The following is a 15,449-nucleotide window of genomic DNA, read 5'->3' as shown; positions in this document are numbered from 1 at the left end:
TTACATTTGGTGCTGCACACTTTATAGTGATTTCATATCTGTTTTATACTCTGACATTCACAATAATCCTGTGAAGGAGTACACCAAACTGTGCCTTCATTTATTAAATGCATTACCCTGAAGTTTTGAAGGTGTTGCTTTTTCATAGTAAACTCTACTTTGAACATGTTGGCTTGTCCTTGGCCCTCTTGGTGTAAGTAAGTAACATCATACCACAGGAATGGGGCACTGTCTACACTGAGTTACTAGGTTTGTTTTATCTGGTCTGAACCTACCTACCTACTTTCCTTCCTTCCTTTCTCTCTCTCTCTCTCTTTTTTTTTTTTTTTTTTTCAAGAGAGGGCATAAGTAAGCAAGGGGCAGAGAGAGAAACAGAAGCAGTGCTCGAGCTCACAAACAATGAGATCATGACCTGAACTGAAGTCAGATGCTTAATGGACTGTGCCACCCAGGCGCCCTGGTCTGAACTTTTCTTTTCAGACACAAAAATGCTCTGCAACCTCAACGTGCTTTTGGACGCAGTCCATTTCTGGTTGGTTCCTCTCTCTGGTAACCCACTGCTTGGTGGAGGCATTGAGAGAGGTGGGGCTATTGCTCAATCCAGCTTTTTCTTTTTTGATTTTGGGGGCTTCAAGCCCAGTGCTGAGCCCAATGTGGGGCTTGAACTCACCACCCTGAGATCAAGGCCTGAGCTGAGGGATGCTTAACAGACTGAGCTGCCCAGGCACCCCTCCAGCTGTTTCTAATAACCTCACCTAGCTTTCCTTTGTAGAACGGTAAAGTTGATTCAACAAATTAGCTTTTTCTAAGGCACCAGATCATTTTGCCACTAATCCAACTTGAGAAAAAAAGAGTTCAATTATTTAACTCATCAATTTTAAGTAAAAATAAATAAACAAACATTTCCCCCCTCCCCCACGTTATCAACCCTAGCTTTCTTCTACAGACCTCTTCACTTTCTTGTGTAGGCTTTGTGGGGGTAGTGGGGTGCTGGTCTTAACGGACCTCAAAAACCCACCCAGAACAGCTTTCCTTAGCTATTTCTAGTCCCTCCCACCCACCCTCCTAAAGAATAAAGGTCTCCCTGCAAAATCTTTAAAATTGCCTAATATAAGCTAACATTCATTTACACACTCACGTCTTCTTCCATCTCAAATCTTTCTAACAGTGCTGCCCTGGATCTAAATTACAAAAAAAGGTTACATTCATATGGTCCCTGGCTTAAAAGTTCTTTTGACGATAGTTCAGGGTTCCTTTTTAGTAAAGCTGCCAAAAACAAGATGTTGTCTTACAATTAAAAACACAGATGAGGTGAGATCATTTGTGGGGTAGCTTGAGGTAAAGGAAGCACTATAATCTTATCCACTGTGGGCAGGAATTTAGAGTGAAGGAAGGCTGGCCGGCCTTGGACTCCATCCAGGAGAGTTTTGTCGCTAAACTACCCAAAGAGAGCCTTATAAGGCAGTCTCTTGTAGAAGGCAAGTCTGCAGTAAACCGGAGAGCAGGCTCGTGGGGAAGGATGGAAATCCTATTTAGCGGTGTCAATAAATGCCTGATCAGCTCAATCATTCCATCTCACAGGCCCAGGGTATAAAAGATTTTTAAAGTTATAACAACCTCTTCTACATGTTTCCTCTCCTCACTGAGGTGATCTCTCAGCTCCCCAAAGAGAATCTTTCAAACTGAATTCTCCAGACTCCCATATGAGCATGTTATGGTATTCAACAGTTTTTACCAGCAAGTTCTTCCTACTGTGTATTCTAAATGTGCCTCATGGCTACTTAATTCCAGGCCTTTTAATTCCATCTCCTGAGGAACTGTAGAACAGTAGGTCAGGCACCTTCCACTTAACAACTAATTCCCAACCATGAAGAAACATTAACTTGTTCTTTGGATTATTTTCCTCCAAAAGAATCTTAAGTCCTTTAAGACCCCTTTGGCAAGGCTGCCTATTTTCTTTTCTAAAGCTTCTTCAGGTTTTCAAATCCTTCCTAAAATGCAATGATTAAAACTAGGTAAACTAAAAATGAACCAGTGATTCACTTAACTTTCTAGAAGTTTCTGTGCTCAAGAAGGGCAAATGAGGCCAGAAAAAATTTTAAAGCATTTCTGTTGGTCTGGGGTAGACTTTTTGGGAGGTGACATTTTCTGTTTCTGATCTGAAAGCAGACGGAGGAATGGGAATTGTGGGCGAGAGAGGAAGAGCTTCCTGAAATGAGCAAGTGGGTTATAATTTGGGAGCAGGGCTAGCTAATGAGCAGAGGATGTGTGGGTACTTTGTAAGGAGTCATTTATAAGAAAAAAGCACAGTACAATGGGCTTGTCTCTGCCAAGCAACACACAGCTTGCCATGGCAGGTTAAGAGCCCGGATTTGACCATGCTTCTAAGATCTGAGAAACGTAAGGTCTTGTGAAGAAGTCTAGGCAGCTCTTGCTGGGATTATTCTAACAGCCTCCTAATGGCAGTCTCTGACTGCAGTCTTGCCCCTCTTCCAATCCCATTCTAAGGGTGGCCAACACAGATTTTTAAAAAGCATAAATCCAATGTTATCACCGAATAGGTCCCTCAGCTCTGGTGATCACCTCTAAACTTCAATGCATCTAAACTTCTCCATCCTTGGGGTCAAGTGTTCAGCGGTCACCTCTGCTCTCCAGTTCTGCGAGGCAGCCCTATGGAACCATGTGCTATTCCTTCTGCTGCTAATGCTCTTCTCTCCATTCTAAGTCCGTTCCAACCCCCATGCTAGCTCTTCTCCAGCCAATTCCTTTACATCCCCATCTCAGGACCTTACTCTTCCAGGAAGTCATTCCTGGCCCTTTTTCTACAAGTTTGGGTTAAGGATTCCCCTCATCTGGGCTCTGTGGCCATCTTTATGGTATAACTGTTAGTTTACAAAGCATTGCATGGACTTCCATTCCCCCCACCCCTGGAGATAAACCAGACCATTAGTAATCTCATTTAAGTTTCAAATCCCTATTCCAACTTTCAGTGAAGTTCTACAATTCTGGTACCAGTGGCAATGTGTTTTTTCCACGCCACCAAGCAATTCTTTGATAGCAGCTGTGTGTCCTACTGTTCAACTCTTTTCTGACACTATCTACCTAGAGATAGTGTTAGATCATACAGCTCGGTCCCACAAGACTGCACTCCCACTTCCGATGCCTATCCCAAATCCAGTTGGTCACCTGTGCTTCTGACTGGCCATAACTGGGTTCCAACGACTCCCTCTCCTTGGTTCAATGGATTGCTAGAATGCTCACAGAATTTAGAGAAACACTTTACTTACAAAATTACCAGTTTATTACAAAAGGATGTAACTCAGGAACAGCCAGACAGGAGAGATATACAGGGCAAGGTATGGGGACAGGGGTACAGAGTTCCCATGCCCTCTCCAGGAGGGCCATTCTCCCAGCATTTCCACATGTACACCAGCACGGAAGTTCTCTGAACCCATCCTTTTGGGTATTTGTGGAGGCTTTGTTACATAAGCATGCCTTAATGATTCGATGACAATCATTGGTGATCTCCAGCTCCTCTTCCCTTCCAGGGGGTGAAGAGTAGGCCTGAAAGTTCCAACCCTTTAGTCATGTGGTTGGTTCAACTGGCAACCAGCCCCCAACCACAGTCCCAAAGTAACTCATTAACATACAAAAGACACCCCACCACTCTCCATACCTCGGAAATTCCAAGGGTTTTAGGAGCTTTGCAGCAGAAACAGGGAGGAAGATCACATATTTATTATTATAAATCACGATATCACAAGTTCATAACTCATTGAAGGACAGTAACAGAACATGGACATTTGAATGATTATCAAAATAAAGTGAGCCTAAAATGAGCTTCTCAAAGAACAAATGTTTAAAGTCCATCAAATAAAATGAGTTTCTGAAAACCAAAGTCTTTTACTAAAGCTTCTTCCATTTGCAGAACAGTTTCTGTGGCTCTGAACCTAATTCTTAACCACCAAAGGATGGAGAAATGTTGGGATTTTGGGGGCGGGGGGGGGGGGGGGCGGGGAAGTGACCACCTAATGTTAAGAGTTCAGGATAAGAGAGGAAGAGGAGTCTAAGGTCAGATGTATTCCCGGGCCTAGACTTCAGAAAGGCAGAATATACAAGAAAAGAGAACAGACAAGCAGGAGAGTCCACAGCCTGCATTTCCAAACAGGAAGGCCCTTTCTTACGTGGATTCCTTTGTTTAATCAACAAATATTTATAAAGCGTCCAATAGCCAGCTACTGTGTTTATAAATAATTATAAGACAGCGTCCCTCTTTTAGGATGCTCCTATGAGGAAAACAGACATCCAAAGAGCCCTTTGGTAGGGGTGGGGGGGGCACCTGGGTAGCTCACTTGGTTAAGTGTCCAACTTTGGCTCAGGTCATGATCTCATGGCTCATGAGTTTGAGCCCCATATTGGGCTCTAATGACAGCTCAGACAGAGCCCGAAGCCTGCTTTGGATTCTGTGTCTCCCTCTTTCTATCTGCCCTTCCCCTGCTTGTGCTCTCTCTCAAAAATGAATAAACATTAAAAAAAAAAAATTAAAAAAAAAAAAGAGTCTCTTTGGTTGGTCCCCCCCCCCCTTTTTTCCCTTCCCATATATTCATCTATTTCACAACACTGAACCTTAACAACAACTCTGAGATAGGTATGATTATAATCCTTATATTAAGGGTGAGGAAACCCAGGCCCAAAGAGGTGAAATAACTTGCTTAAGGATCAGTAAGTGACAGTTACAATTCACACCCAGGGAGTTTGGTTCTAGAGCTCAGTGTCTTAACTATTCTGCCAGAATGCCTCTTGCTTATATACACACAGCATATGTGCAATAAATATTGTTGAAAAAGGACTGGAAGCCTACCGAGAACTAAAGGACATCATTAAGGGGGTAGAGGGTGGGTGGAGTCAGGGGAGTCAAGGAGCTTCATGGAGAAAGGGACAGGCGCTGATCTTGAAGGCCTAATGTTCAAAGGGCGGAAAGACAAGTGAGGCCAAGGGGGTGACTGTGAACAACAGCAAATAGCAACACTTACTGCAGCTGGACCATGACTGGGTTGGAGGGAAGAGGCCAAAAGAATACAGTTATGGTAAAGAGCCTCATTCGTCTTGATAGGTGGTTTGAATTTAGTCCTGGAAATGCTAAACACAGAGACTCTTAAAGAATTCTGGGGCACCTGGGTGGCTCAGTCATTAAGCATCTGACTTCAGCTCAGGTCATGATCTGATGGTTCATGAGTTCGTGTCCCACATTGGGTGAGTCCCACTTCTCTCTCTCTCTGCCCCTTGCTCATTTGCGCCCTCTCTCTCAAAAAAATATAACAACAACAACAACAAAAAAAACCAATGAATTCTGATTCCACAATTAAAAACTGTGAGGGAGAAGGAGGGGAGGGGACCCAAAGGGACCAACGTGGTTGAAACGGAATTGCCAAGAAGCTCGGATTTAAAGGACCAGGAACAAAAGGTGTTAATCAAGAACTGGAATAAAGGAGCACCACGTTCTCTTCCAACCGTGAGATATTAATATATATATCTCAGCACCTATATTAACTTTTTATTTTTTTTAAGTTTATTTATTTATTTTGAGAGAGGGAGAGAGAGAGCACACGCACGCACAAGTCGGGATGAGGCAGAGAAAGAGGGAGAGAGAATCCCAAGCAGGCTCCACACTCAGTGCAGAGCCTGTCATGGGGCTCAAACTCACAAACCTCAAGATCATGATCTGAGCTGAAATCAAGAGTCAGACGCTTAGCCAACTGAGCCACCCAGGTGTTCCTATATTAACCCTTTATTAAACTGAATTGTCACATCCCCTCTTCCAGTTATGACTTCAGGGACTTCAATAAGATCTAATGACACTAAATGCATGATGGCAGTTCCAAGCTTTGAGATCATTATCTTTCAGACATACTTTCAAGAAGATGGCTTTGCCTCTTATCACAGGTACAGAAAACAAGCAGACTAAGATCTTTTCCCCAGACAGTGGGTAAGTGGTAATCTCAGAAAAGAAGAGGATGATTGGGAGTGTCTCCAGCGCCCCAAGGAAGGCGCACAGGGAGGGGAGACTGCAACCTGTGTGGATACGTTAATTAGCGGGACCAGATCTGTTCTGTGCATCCCCAGCTGTAGAACATCTAGCATAGTGCTAACACCAGCTATCTGCTCAATAAATGTTGGTTAGTGAGATCAGCAGGAATGTCCCCTTCCTCTCAACACTCGAGGAAGCATAACTTGAAATTCCTCTCAGGGTAGAAATGGCTGGAGGAACCTAGAAAACGCATTTCCTATTCTTTGCAAAGCCCCAGTACTAAATGGCACAGAAATAAATGGCACTCTGTCAGATTTGCCTCTGTAGCTGTCAAAACACATCCACATCAGGAGAAATATATTAGGAGATACAGTTTTAGTCCCATTTGTCTCTGCTGTAGACAAGCACACTGGTAGACCTCATATTCTTTTCTGCTTTCTCTGACATTCTCCTACAAATGGTCCCAGGCACCACACCCCCATCTCTAGATTCAGACTGGGAAGAAAAGGCTAATTTTGTCAAGGTCTCCAGTTTTGGACGCTATTTCACTTAACATCTTCCTAAACAAAAAGAAAAACCAGGTCCACATCTTCAAGGGGTTTGCAGTCTGGAAAGATGCTGGGGAACGGGGTGTACATGGTAATGAGGTGATAGGATTAGTTCTCTACAACTATCACTCTCAAGATTTTATAATCCCACTGTGCATTTAGAGACACAAATAGCAAGAGAGAAAAAGGGATAAAACTAGCTACGGGCTAGAATTGACAACAATGCTTAAACAATCCCCAAGCTAACCTTTGGCTGTGATAAGCAAGTCCCAATGATCTGGAAAGACTGTGGGGAAAAATTCCCCTTAGAATGTTTATAAGAAAATCTCAGTATTTGGAAGGAGTTTTTAAACGATGCACATTTCTCTTTTCAAGATATGACTGATAAATGAGATCCAAAAAAACAAATGACTGTTTCTGTTGGAAAAGTATATGAATTATTTTGGGTTGTGATTTTCCAAGTTCAAGGTAATGATGGTAATATAAATAGTCCACAGTAAGTTACATGATTTAAAGCTTTCAATAGTGAACTCTGAGGTGAGTGACATAGGACCTATCAGAGTATGGGCTTCTGGGAAAAACTCTAAAAAAAGAACTATTTGGAAAGTGTGGAGAAAGTCTGAGCTGTGCTTAAAGAAGCAACTGCTTCTGTCATTTCAGGAGAACTGCCTCCCTCCCTTTTGCTGTGTTGGCTGGGGCTAGGAGAGGGACTGCCAAGGTTGGATCTCTCTAACATTTCCCTATGGAAAATGTTATTTCAGACAGAGTTAAAAATCTCCGAGGTTTTTTTCCCCTTACAAGTCCAGACTCTTATTTATTTTCCCCTTTCATTTATGGCAAGTTTGGATCTGTCTGGAATAAAATAAATGATCAAACATAACCTCAAAGGCATTCCTGCCGAACAGTGCATCCTGGGGACGAATTACACAAAAAAAAGGGACAAGAAAGAAAAACAAAATGGTCATAAGGTTCACAGTATAAACTACATCATAAAAACATTCTTCAAAGAGTTTGCACTTTTTGCCCACAAATAATTAGCTAGTTAGATTATTGTTTGAGAATCTTTAATTTCCAGTAAGTGAATTACTTTCTCTAACATTAAGAGACCATGAAATCCAATTTTTAAAATTCTTACAATCTAGCCAGTTAAACGTGGGACAAATAACTTCTCTGACAGTACTTTACTTTGTATTTCAGCGTCAAACTCTTCCCCCTTCACTCTTGATTTCACTTCTATATCCACACAAGCCAAGAAAGAAGGACGAGAAAATGACATCTCTGGGTTTCCAAAAGAATGGGGGCAGCTTTTGCTTATCGACTTGCCAGCTGTCAGTATGAGCTGGGTCGCGGGAGTCTTGTGGTGCCAGAAAAACTTTTCTATATATACACTCGCCCCGCAAAACCTCACTTCTTGGCGCACGCAACAAGCTTCCAAAATAAAACCCCGAGAGAGAGAGAGAGAGAGAGAGAGAGAGAGAGAGAGAGAGAGAGAGAGAGAGAAGAGGGGGCGTTGCCTATGCCTCCTAGCCTCTCAGAGGCGCCCAAATCCTCCCCTCGGATCCGTCTCCCGGATGTCCAGGGAAGTATCCCGGGGCACAACGGCCGAGTACGCCCCGCCGGGTCTGACCCGCGAGGGGGCGCGCGGCCGATGGGGCAGGGTTGGAAGGGAAAGCGCTCGTGCCCACCTTGCTCGCAGGTGCCCTTGCTGACCTGGGTGATAGCCTTCTCCCCGCGGCTCTCGGCCCTCAGGCTGGCGGCGCGCAGCTGGCACCCGCTGGAGTAGGTGATGCCGTCGCTACCGCACACCGGGTAGCGGCTCTTGCACACGCACACGCCGCTCACCCCCGGGCCGCCGGCTGCTGCCCCGGCTTTACCCTTCCGCCTCTTGCGGCTCTTCACGCACTCCATGCCCGGCGCGCAGTGCCCCCTGCCGGCGCCGCCGCCCCCGCACGGCTCGCCCTCGCCGCGGGCGCACACCGGGCAGCAGCCACAGGCGTCGCGGGTCTCGCCCAGAGGGCAGCCCCGCGGGGGCAGGGGCGGGCAGGCGGCCAGCTCGCAGGGGCCGCAGACGTCCGAAGAGGAGGAAGAGGAGAGGGGCAGGAGCAGGAGCAGCAGCCCGGCCGCGCTGAGGAGCAGGGCGCGCAGCGGCGGCCACTCCATGGCTGGGCGCGGAGGCGGCGGGAGCGCGAGTAAGCCTGATCCCGCAGGCTGACGTTTTAAACCCCGCGCCCCGCCCGGCCGGGCCGCGGGAGCCACACCCCAGGGCGGCGAGAGCGCGGCCGCCCCGCCCGCGCCGCGCCTCCCGGGACCGCCGGGCTCCAGCGCGCCCCTGCCGGCGGGGCGGGGCAGGGCATCCGCGCGGGCCCGGGACGCTGGGTCTCCAGTGCTTCCCGCCCCTTAGCCCGGTGCACCGCTCCCCAGTCCCTCGAGGTCGCCGGCAAGGACGGCGGCTCCCTCAGCTTTTGGTTCCTCGCGTCTCTTAGCCCAGTTATACTTCTTAACGACAACTTTGCGATTACCCTGTGTTTAATCTATTAAATTCTCCGTGGGCCTGGGAGACCTGAGTCCTAAATTACTCTGAAGTTGGGAAAGCTTTTTAAAGAACAAAACGCCACAGGGTGAGGGGGCGCCTGGATGGGTCAGGAGGTTGCACATCTGGCTGGGTTTTGGCTCAGGTCATGATCTGCTGGTCCTTGGGAACCAGCCCTGCATTGAGCATGGAGCCTGCCTGGGATTCTCTCTCTCCCTCTCTTTCTCTCTCTCTCTCTCTCTCTGCTCCTCCCCCACACCGACTCAAAATAAATAAACATTAAAACAAACAAACAACTCCACATGGGGATTTGTGTCCCTGTTGGCCACAGGCCCGGTGTGGCCTTGGGTGCCAGGCTAAGAAGACAAATCATTGCCAACCACTCCTCTTTTGGGAACCTCATCAATTGACTCCTCCTCCAGTGCTTTTCTATGCCAAATCAAGTTTCAAGTGTGAGTACTGAATCCTCGAGAGAGCTGTTTCACCATTTCATTGTCGTAGGTTCCTACTAAATTGTGTTGGAGCTCCATCAAACTTCTCCAGAGAACAGGACACAGCTGGGTGTGCCACTGAGGCACCTGAAGAAATGGTAAACCCATGAAGTTTTTGATATTAAACACCTGACATTTCCTCCTCAGCCTTTCTGTAAAATGCTCTGCAAACTTAACCTTAAAGCCTCTTTTTCCAAGAGTATGCCCTTCAAATCCCTCCTATCCATTTAAATTCTTTACATTTTTATTGAACATACAACATTGCAATGTGCATGATTCTGCATGTCCTTTTAGTTCTCTTTTTTCTTAGCATAAATTCAAGGATTTGTAGGATTGCTAACTCAAAGTGTGTGATTCATGATGCCACCAGCAGCATATGGCTGTCATTCTCACCAGCCTTACTAGCATTATTGTAAACTTTTTTGGAAATTAAATAATCATAAAATTTATTTGGGGAATAAAAAAACAAGCACCTTTCAATCCAGAAAACCTAGCACTGCTTTTTGGCCTCTCCTTAGAAATATTCTGGAAAAGTGGCACTTTTTTTTTTTTTTAAGGTCATATGTTGACATGACCATTGTTTTTTTTTTTTTTTTTCTTTTCTTTTTTTTTTGAGAGGGAGAGAGAGAGAGAGAGAGAGAGAGAGAGAGAGACAGCGTAAGCAGGGGAGTAGCAAAGAGAGAAGGAGACACAGAATCCGAAGCGGGCTTCAGGCTCTGAGCTGTCAGCACAGGGCCTGACTTGGGGCTTGAACTCATGGACAGCGAGATCATGACCTGAGCCAAAGCTGGATGCTTAACCGACTGAGCCACTCAGGCACCCTGACATGACCGTTGTTTATAAAAGGATGAAAAGTCTTTGGAGCAGAGTTTTCCTAAATATTCTTGCCTTTGTCCCACTATAAGAGATATAGTTTACATGACCCAGTGTAAGTCCCAAATTGAAACAAATGTGGAGTGAGCTCTGATATTTCCTGTTATGTTGCAACATTATGAACTCACTGGTAAAGGTCCACTAAGTTGATGATGACCCACTATAACTACCTATCATAGATTTAGGTTGCCTAGAAGTGGACCCTGAGAACAAGGATTCCAGTGCATATAGTTTACCTGAGAGGCCACATGAGGAACACCAGTTGCATGGGGTTTGGGGATGGAGGTGTTGGGAGTGGGCAGAAAGGGAAGACAGACAATAAAGGTGCTTATTAAGTTAGCTCCCAGGTGGGCTATGCAGCCAGATGAAGCCTTCAGGCTCTACAAGTTTGTGGGTGGGTGGGAGGGCACAGGGGTACTCACAGCCACTGTATGCTGTGGTGTTTTGAAATCCTGCGTTGGAGCCAGCAGTAAGGATGCAAGCATATGGGAACCCTCACTGTCCAGCAAGCAGAAGAGTGAACAGCATTCTTGTCACTGAAGAGGGCACCTGGGTTGTGTGATAGTGCCTATGTGGAGCACCTGAAAATAGGAACAGATGTGGTTATTCAGAGGAAGGAGAAAAGGCAGGAAAATAGAGCCTTTACAAAGAAATTTGACAACTTCTTGCTTCTAAGAAAGAAGATACTGCCACCTATTCAGCTTCAGTTCTAGTGAGATGAAAAGCCTAGGTATGGGGAAAGGATTATATCATTTGCAAATAGAGAGAATTTTATACTTCTTCCTGTTTAATCTTGATGCCCTTTATGATTTTTTTTCTTGCCCAATTGCTCTGGTTAGAACCTCCAGTATAATGTGGAGTCGAAGTGGTGAGAATGAGCATCTTTGTCTTGCTCCTGACCTTAACCTTAGAGGGAAAGCTTTCAGTCTTTCACCATTAAGTACAATGTTACCTGGGAGTTTTTCACAGATGGTCTTATCAGGTTGAGGAAATTCTTTTCCATTCCCATTTTGTTGAGTGCTTTTATCATCAAGAATTAGAATTTTGAATTCTGTCAAATGCCTTTTTTTTTTTTTTGCATCTGTTGAGATGATCAATCAAGATGTATTTTCTTCTCTTGATATGGCATATTACATTAATTGATTTTTTGAATGTTAAACCAAACTTGCATTCCTGGGATAAATCCCACTTAGTCATGATGTATAATCCTTTTTTATATGTTTCTGGATTTGGTTTGCTAGTATTTTGTTGCAGATTTTGGCACTTATATTCACTATTAGACTGTAGTTTTCTTTGTCGTCTTTGGTTTTGGTATCAGGGTGATAGTGGCCTCAGAATTAGTTAGAAAGTATTCTCGCATTTTCCGTTTTTGTTTTTGTTTTTTTCCAAGAGTTTCTGAAGAATTTATTTTAATTTTTCTTTAAATGTTTAGATTTCACCAGTGAAGTCATCTGGGAGCAGGCTTTTCTTCATGGACAGTGTTTTGTTATTAATTCAATCTCTTTACTTGTTACAAGTTATTAGTTTGTTAGGGCTACAATAAATATAAATAAATAAAATAGGGCAGATGAGGTGGCTTACACAACAGAAATGTATTTTCTTACAGTTCTGGAGTCTGGAAGTCCAAAATCAAGGTCCTGGGAGGGTTGGTTTCCTCTGAGGGCTATAAGGGCAAGATCCTCTCCCTACTTCTGACAAGGTGCCACCCACAAAAGAGTAAGCACCCCTGCCTCACTAAACAAGACTGTTACTTTAACTAAAAACTTGAAAAAGAAGAAAAAAGATTGCTACTTTAACAATTATTTCTATTACTCATGTCTGCCCTCCCTACAGATAAGATTTATTGAGATAATCATAGAATTGTTCCATCCAGAGTGAACTCCTGCTTCCTTAGACCTTCCCCAAAATTACCCAAGTCCAAAACCTGTAATAGGTTCTTTTTAACACCTTCTTACTGAGACATCACCCAGTTCCATATGGAGTCCATTCTGTCTTGCTACAATGAGGAAAAAAGCCAACTTATTACTTATTTGACTACAGGTGCGTTCTTGGTGGCCTTTGGATAAAGGGCCATGAGAGATTTGCCCTCCAACTCCTTCTCTTCTATTCTCCTTCAGTTCAGCATTCCCCCACCCCAACCCATAGCACATTCCAAATCCCTTTGCCACTGGGTTCATGTATCTGGCAAGCACCCTTCTTGGTGGGGCATCTCCAAGACTTCTCAGTCCAGCAAACTTCAATGACATCTGTGGGAAACTCATGGTTCCATGTAGCCTGCCCTGCTGTGTCCCCCTGGGCCCTGCCTCCTCAGCAGATATCTAACTGGAAAATGGAATGTTTGTTTCCCTTTATTGAAAACACCACAGACATGTTGGCTTTACCCCCTCACTTGGCTTCTTTGGGTGGTAGGGGGCAGGCGTGGGAAGGGAGGGGAACCCTCCTACACCCTCCACTAGGCTCTCACTCATTCCGAACGTGCTTATAGAGAGCAGGGGTTCGTGAGCCAGGTTGGGTTGATTATGGCCATTTAGCACTGAGGAACATTCTGCACCAGTTCTTGGTGGCTCTTTTCTCGAATGTGGGGACACATAGCATCTGTAGTTTTAGGTTGTGGATCCTAGCTCCATTTCCAGGCCCAGGAAAAATTGTTCTATTTAACAGTCCGTTACAATAGTTCTTCATCATCTTTAACATCATTTAATTTTCTCCTCCTCTCTCTCTCCCCCTTCATCACCATCAGTAAGTAGATTGTCAGATGGTGGGATGGGGTGTGGATGATTATCCCAGCCCAGATAAACAGCACATGAGAAGGATGAAGCCAGTGGAAATCATTTTGTCACATTCCAACAACTGAAAGAAGTCCAGCATAGCTGAAGCAAGGTGTGCATGGAGAGAAATGCAGGAAAATGGGGAGAAAAGTCTGGAAAGAGGGCAGATATGAGATGACTGAGGGTTTTGCACATCATGCCCAAGACTTTGAACTGGAGCTTATAGATGGCAGTGAGTTGTTGAAGGAGGCAAGGGAGAGGCAAGATCAGGTTTGCAGCGTAGGAAGGTTAATACAGAAGAGAGGAATGAATTCCAATAGGGACAGACTTGAAGAAGGAGCGAAATTTCCACAAAGTAGGGGCTACCTTTAGCCTTTTTAATGTCCTTAAATAAATTAGAAAAAAAAGCCCCCTACTGGGCAGAAACAGTACAGAGGGTGCATGACTTGGCAAGCAGACTGTGCCTTTGTGCCAAGAGGAAGTTACCTCTTCCTTCTGGGAGGAGGACCTAGCCTGCACCAAAATACGTAGCCTAGCAGGTGAAGGGAAGGCTGAATTCCAGCCTTGCTCGCCTCTTGTGTCCACACTGCACAGCCTTACATCGAAGCCCAACCTGGTGCCAACATTGTGTCTGACACAGAATTTGCATTCAGTTAACACTTTGAAAAAGTAAATGAGAGAGAAGTAAATGAGAGAGAGAAGACAGTTGGGTAATGACTACTGCCCACGACAACCACCATACGGGCAGGAATCAATGAGGGCTTGAAGTGAGGCATGGTGATGGGAAGGAAGGGAATGGACTGTATCATTTGTTGTCCATCTTGGACACTTTTGTGAGCAAAAGGGAGCACTGTTCATAATTATGCTGCAACAACTGACATAAATCAAGATCGACCTGGACAACGGGGACATGTGGTCACCCTAGATAGAGGGGACGGGGTGGATGAGTGGTCTTTAAGATGTAGAACATTCAGGCTTTGGAAAGTGACCATGACAGGAAGTCAAGAGGACCCTCGAAATTTCTTGCATGGAAAACTTGGTGGAAGCTGGTGCTGAGGCAGGTTTGTATTGGTGGAAGATAATGATCTTGATTTTGGACATGCTGATTTTTTTTAAGAGTAGAATTTTTAAAGTTTATTTATTTATTTTGAGAAAGAGAGAGCACAGGAGAAGCAGAAAGAGAGGAAGAGATTCTCAAGCAGACTCTGCACTGTCAACATAGAGCCCTACACAGGGCTCAAACTCACAAACCATGAGATCATGAGCTGAGCTGAAACCAAGAGTTGGATACTTAACCAACTGAGCCACCCCTGGATGTGCTGATTCTTTATAAAACCAGGTCTACTCTTTTTCTTTTTAATTTTTCACCTTTAAAAAAAGTTTTTTTAATGTTTTTATTTATTTTTGAGATAGAGAGAGACACAGCATGAGCAGGGGAGGAGCATAGAGAGAGGGAGACACAGAATCCGAAACAGGCTTCAGGCTCTGAGCTGTCAGCACAGACGTGGGTCTCAAACTCACGGACTGTGAGATCATGACCTGAGCTGAAGTCGATGCCCAACCGACTGAGCCACCCAGGTGCCCCAAAACCAGGTCTATTCTTCATGGACCGTTCTAGAAAGGGAAGTGGGGGGGAAGCCTCCCTAGTGATCATATCACATTGTCATAGAGACATTGCAAGAAATTTGACTTAGAGCCAGCCCTTGATGTTGGTTCTCTCTGTATATGTGAAGTCCCTCAATGATAAAATCTCATTGTTTAATAAAGTACAGAAACCACTTTCTTATCAGCATTCTATATCTGATCTCTTAAAAGAGCTACAGCTATGCAGGGAAATAGCTAATGATATAATTGAAAAGGCATTAAAAGCCTATAAAATTCAATATTAGAGACACAGAACTTGAAGGACTCTCTAGAGGTCATTTAAAGCTAGGTGATGTTGGAGCATGCCATTAACCCTGACCGTAAGTCATCAGGGGCACAGAGACACCTGTAGGACTTTTAGAGATCATCAAGGAAGATGGTCTCTCTCATATTATGCTGTTATGACAGCCTTTCAAGATTTTCAGGTCACTGCGTAATAAGCTAACTTCCAAATACACACAGTTGCAAAGAAAATGTAGGTTTATGCTCTAATCCTCACTATACCAGATATATCACTGAAGCTGTTAAATCCCTAGGAGCTTCATTTTCTGGCTTAAAATCCATTAT

At 44.6% G+C, this 15,449-nt stretch overlaps 1 protein-coding gene across 1 annotated transcript in view; it reads right to left on the bottom strand.

Annotated features, from left to right (window-relative positions):
• Window positions 1-8,790, bottom strand: part of IGFBP7 (insulin like growth factor binding protein 7) — a 72,918-nt gene extending 64,128 nt beyond the window's left edge. Inside the window, exon 1 of the mRNA XM_042936292.1 lies at window positions 8,262-8,790. Within this exon, the coding sequence (XP_042792226.1) occupies window positions 8,262-8,736 (475 nt within the window). The 5' untranslated portion in view covers window positions 8,737-8,790. The remainder of the gene's footprint in view (window positions 1-8,261) is intronic.
• Between the last annotated feature and the right edge of the window lie 6,659 nt (window positions 8,791-15,449).

Source organism: Panthera leo, chromosome B1, assembly GCF_018350215.1.
Source record: "Panthera leo isolate Ple1 chromosome B1, P.leo_Ple1_pat1.1, whole genome shotgun sequence".
Taxonomy (NCBI): domain Eukaryota; kingdom Metazoa; phylum Chordata; class Mammalia; order Carnivora; family Felidae; genus Panthera; species Panthera leo.
This window is presented reverse-complemented; position numbering and strand designations above follow the sequence as displayed.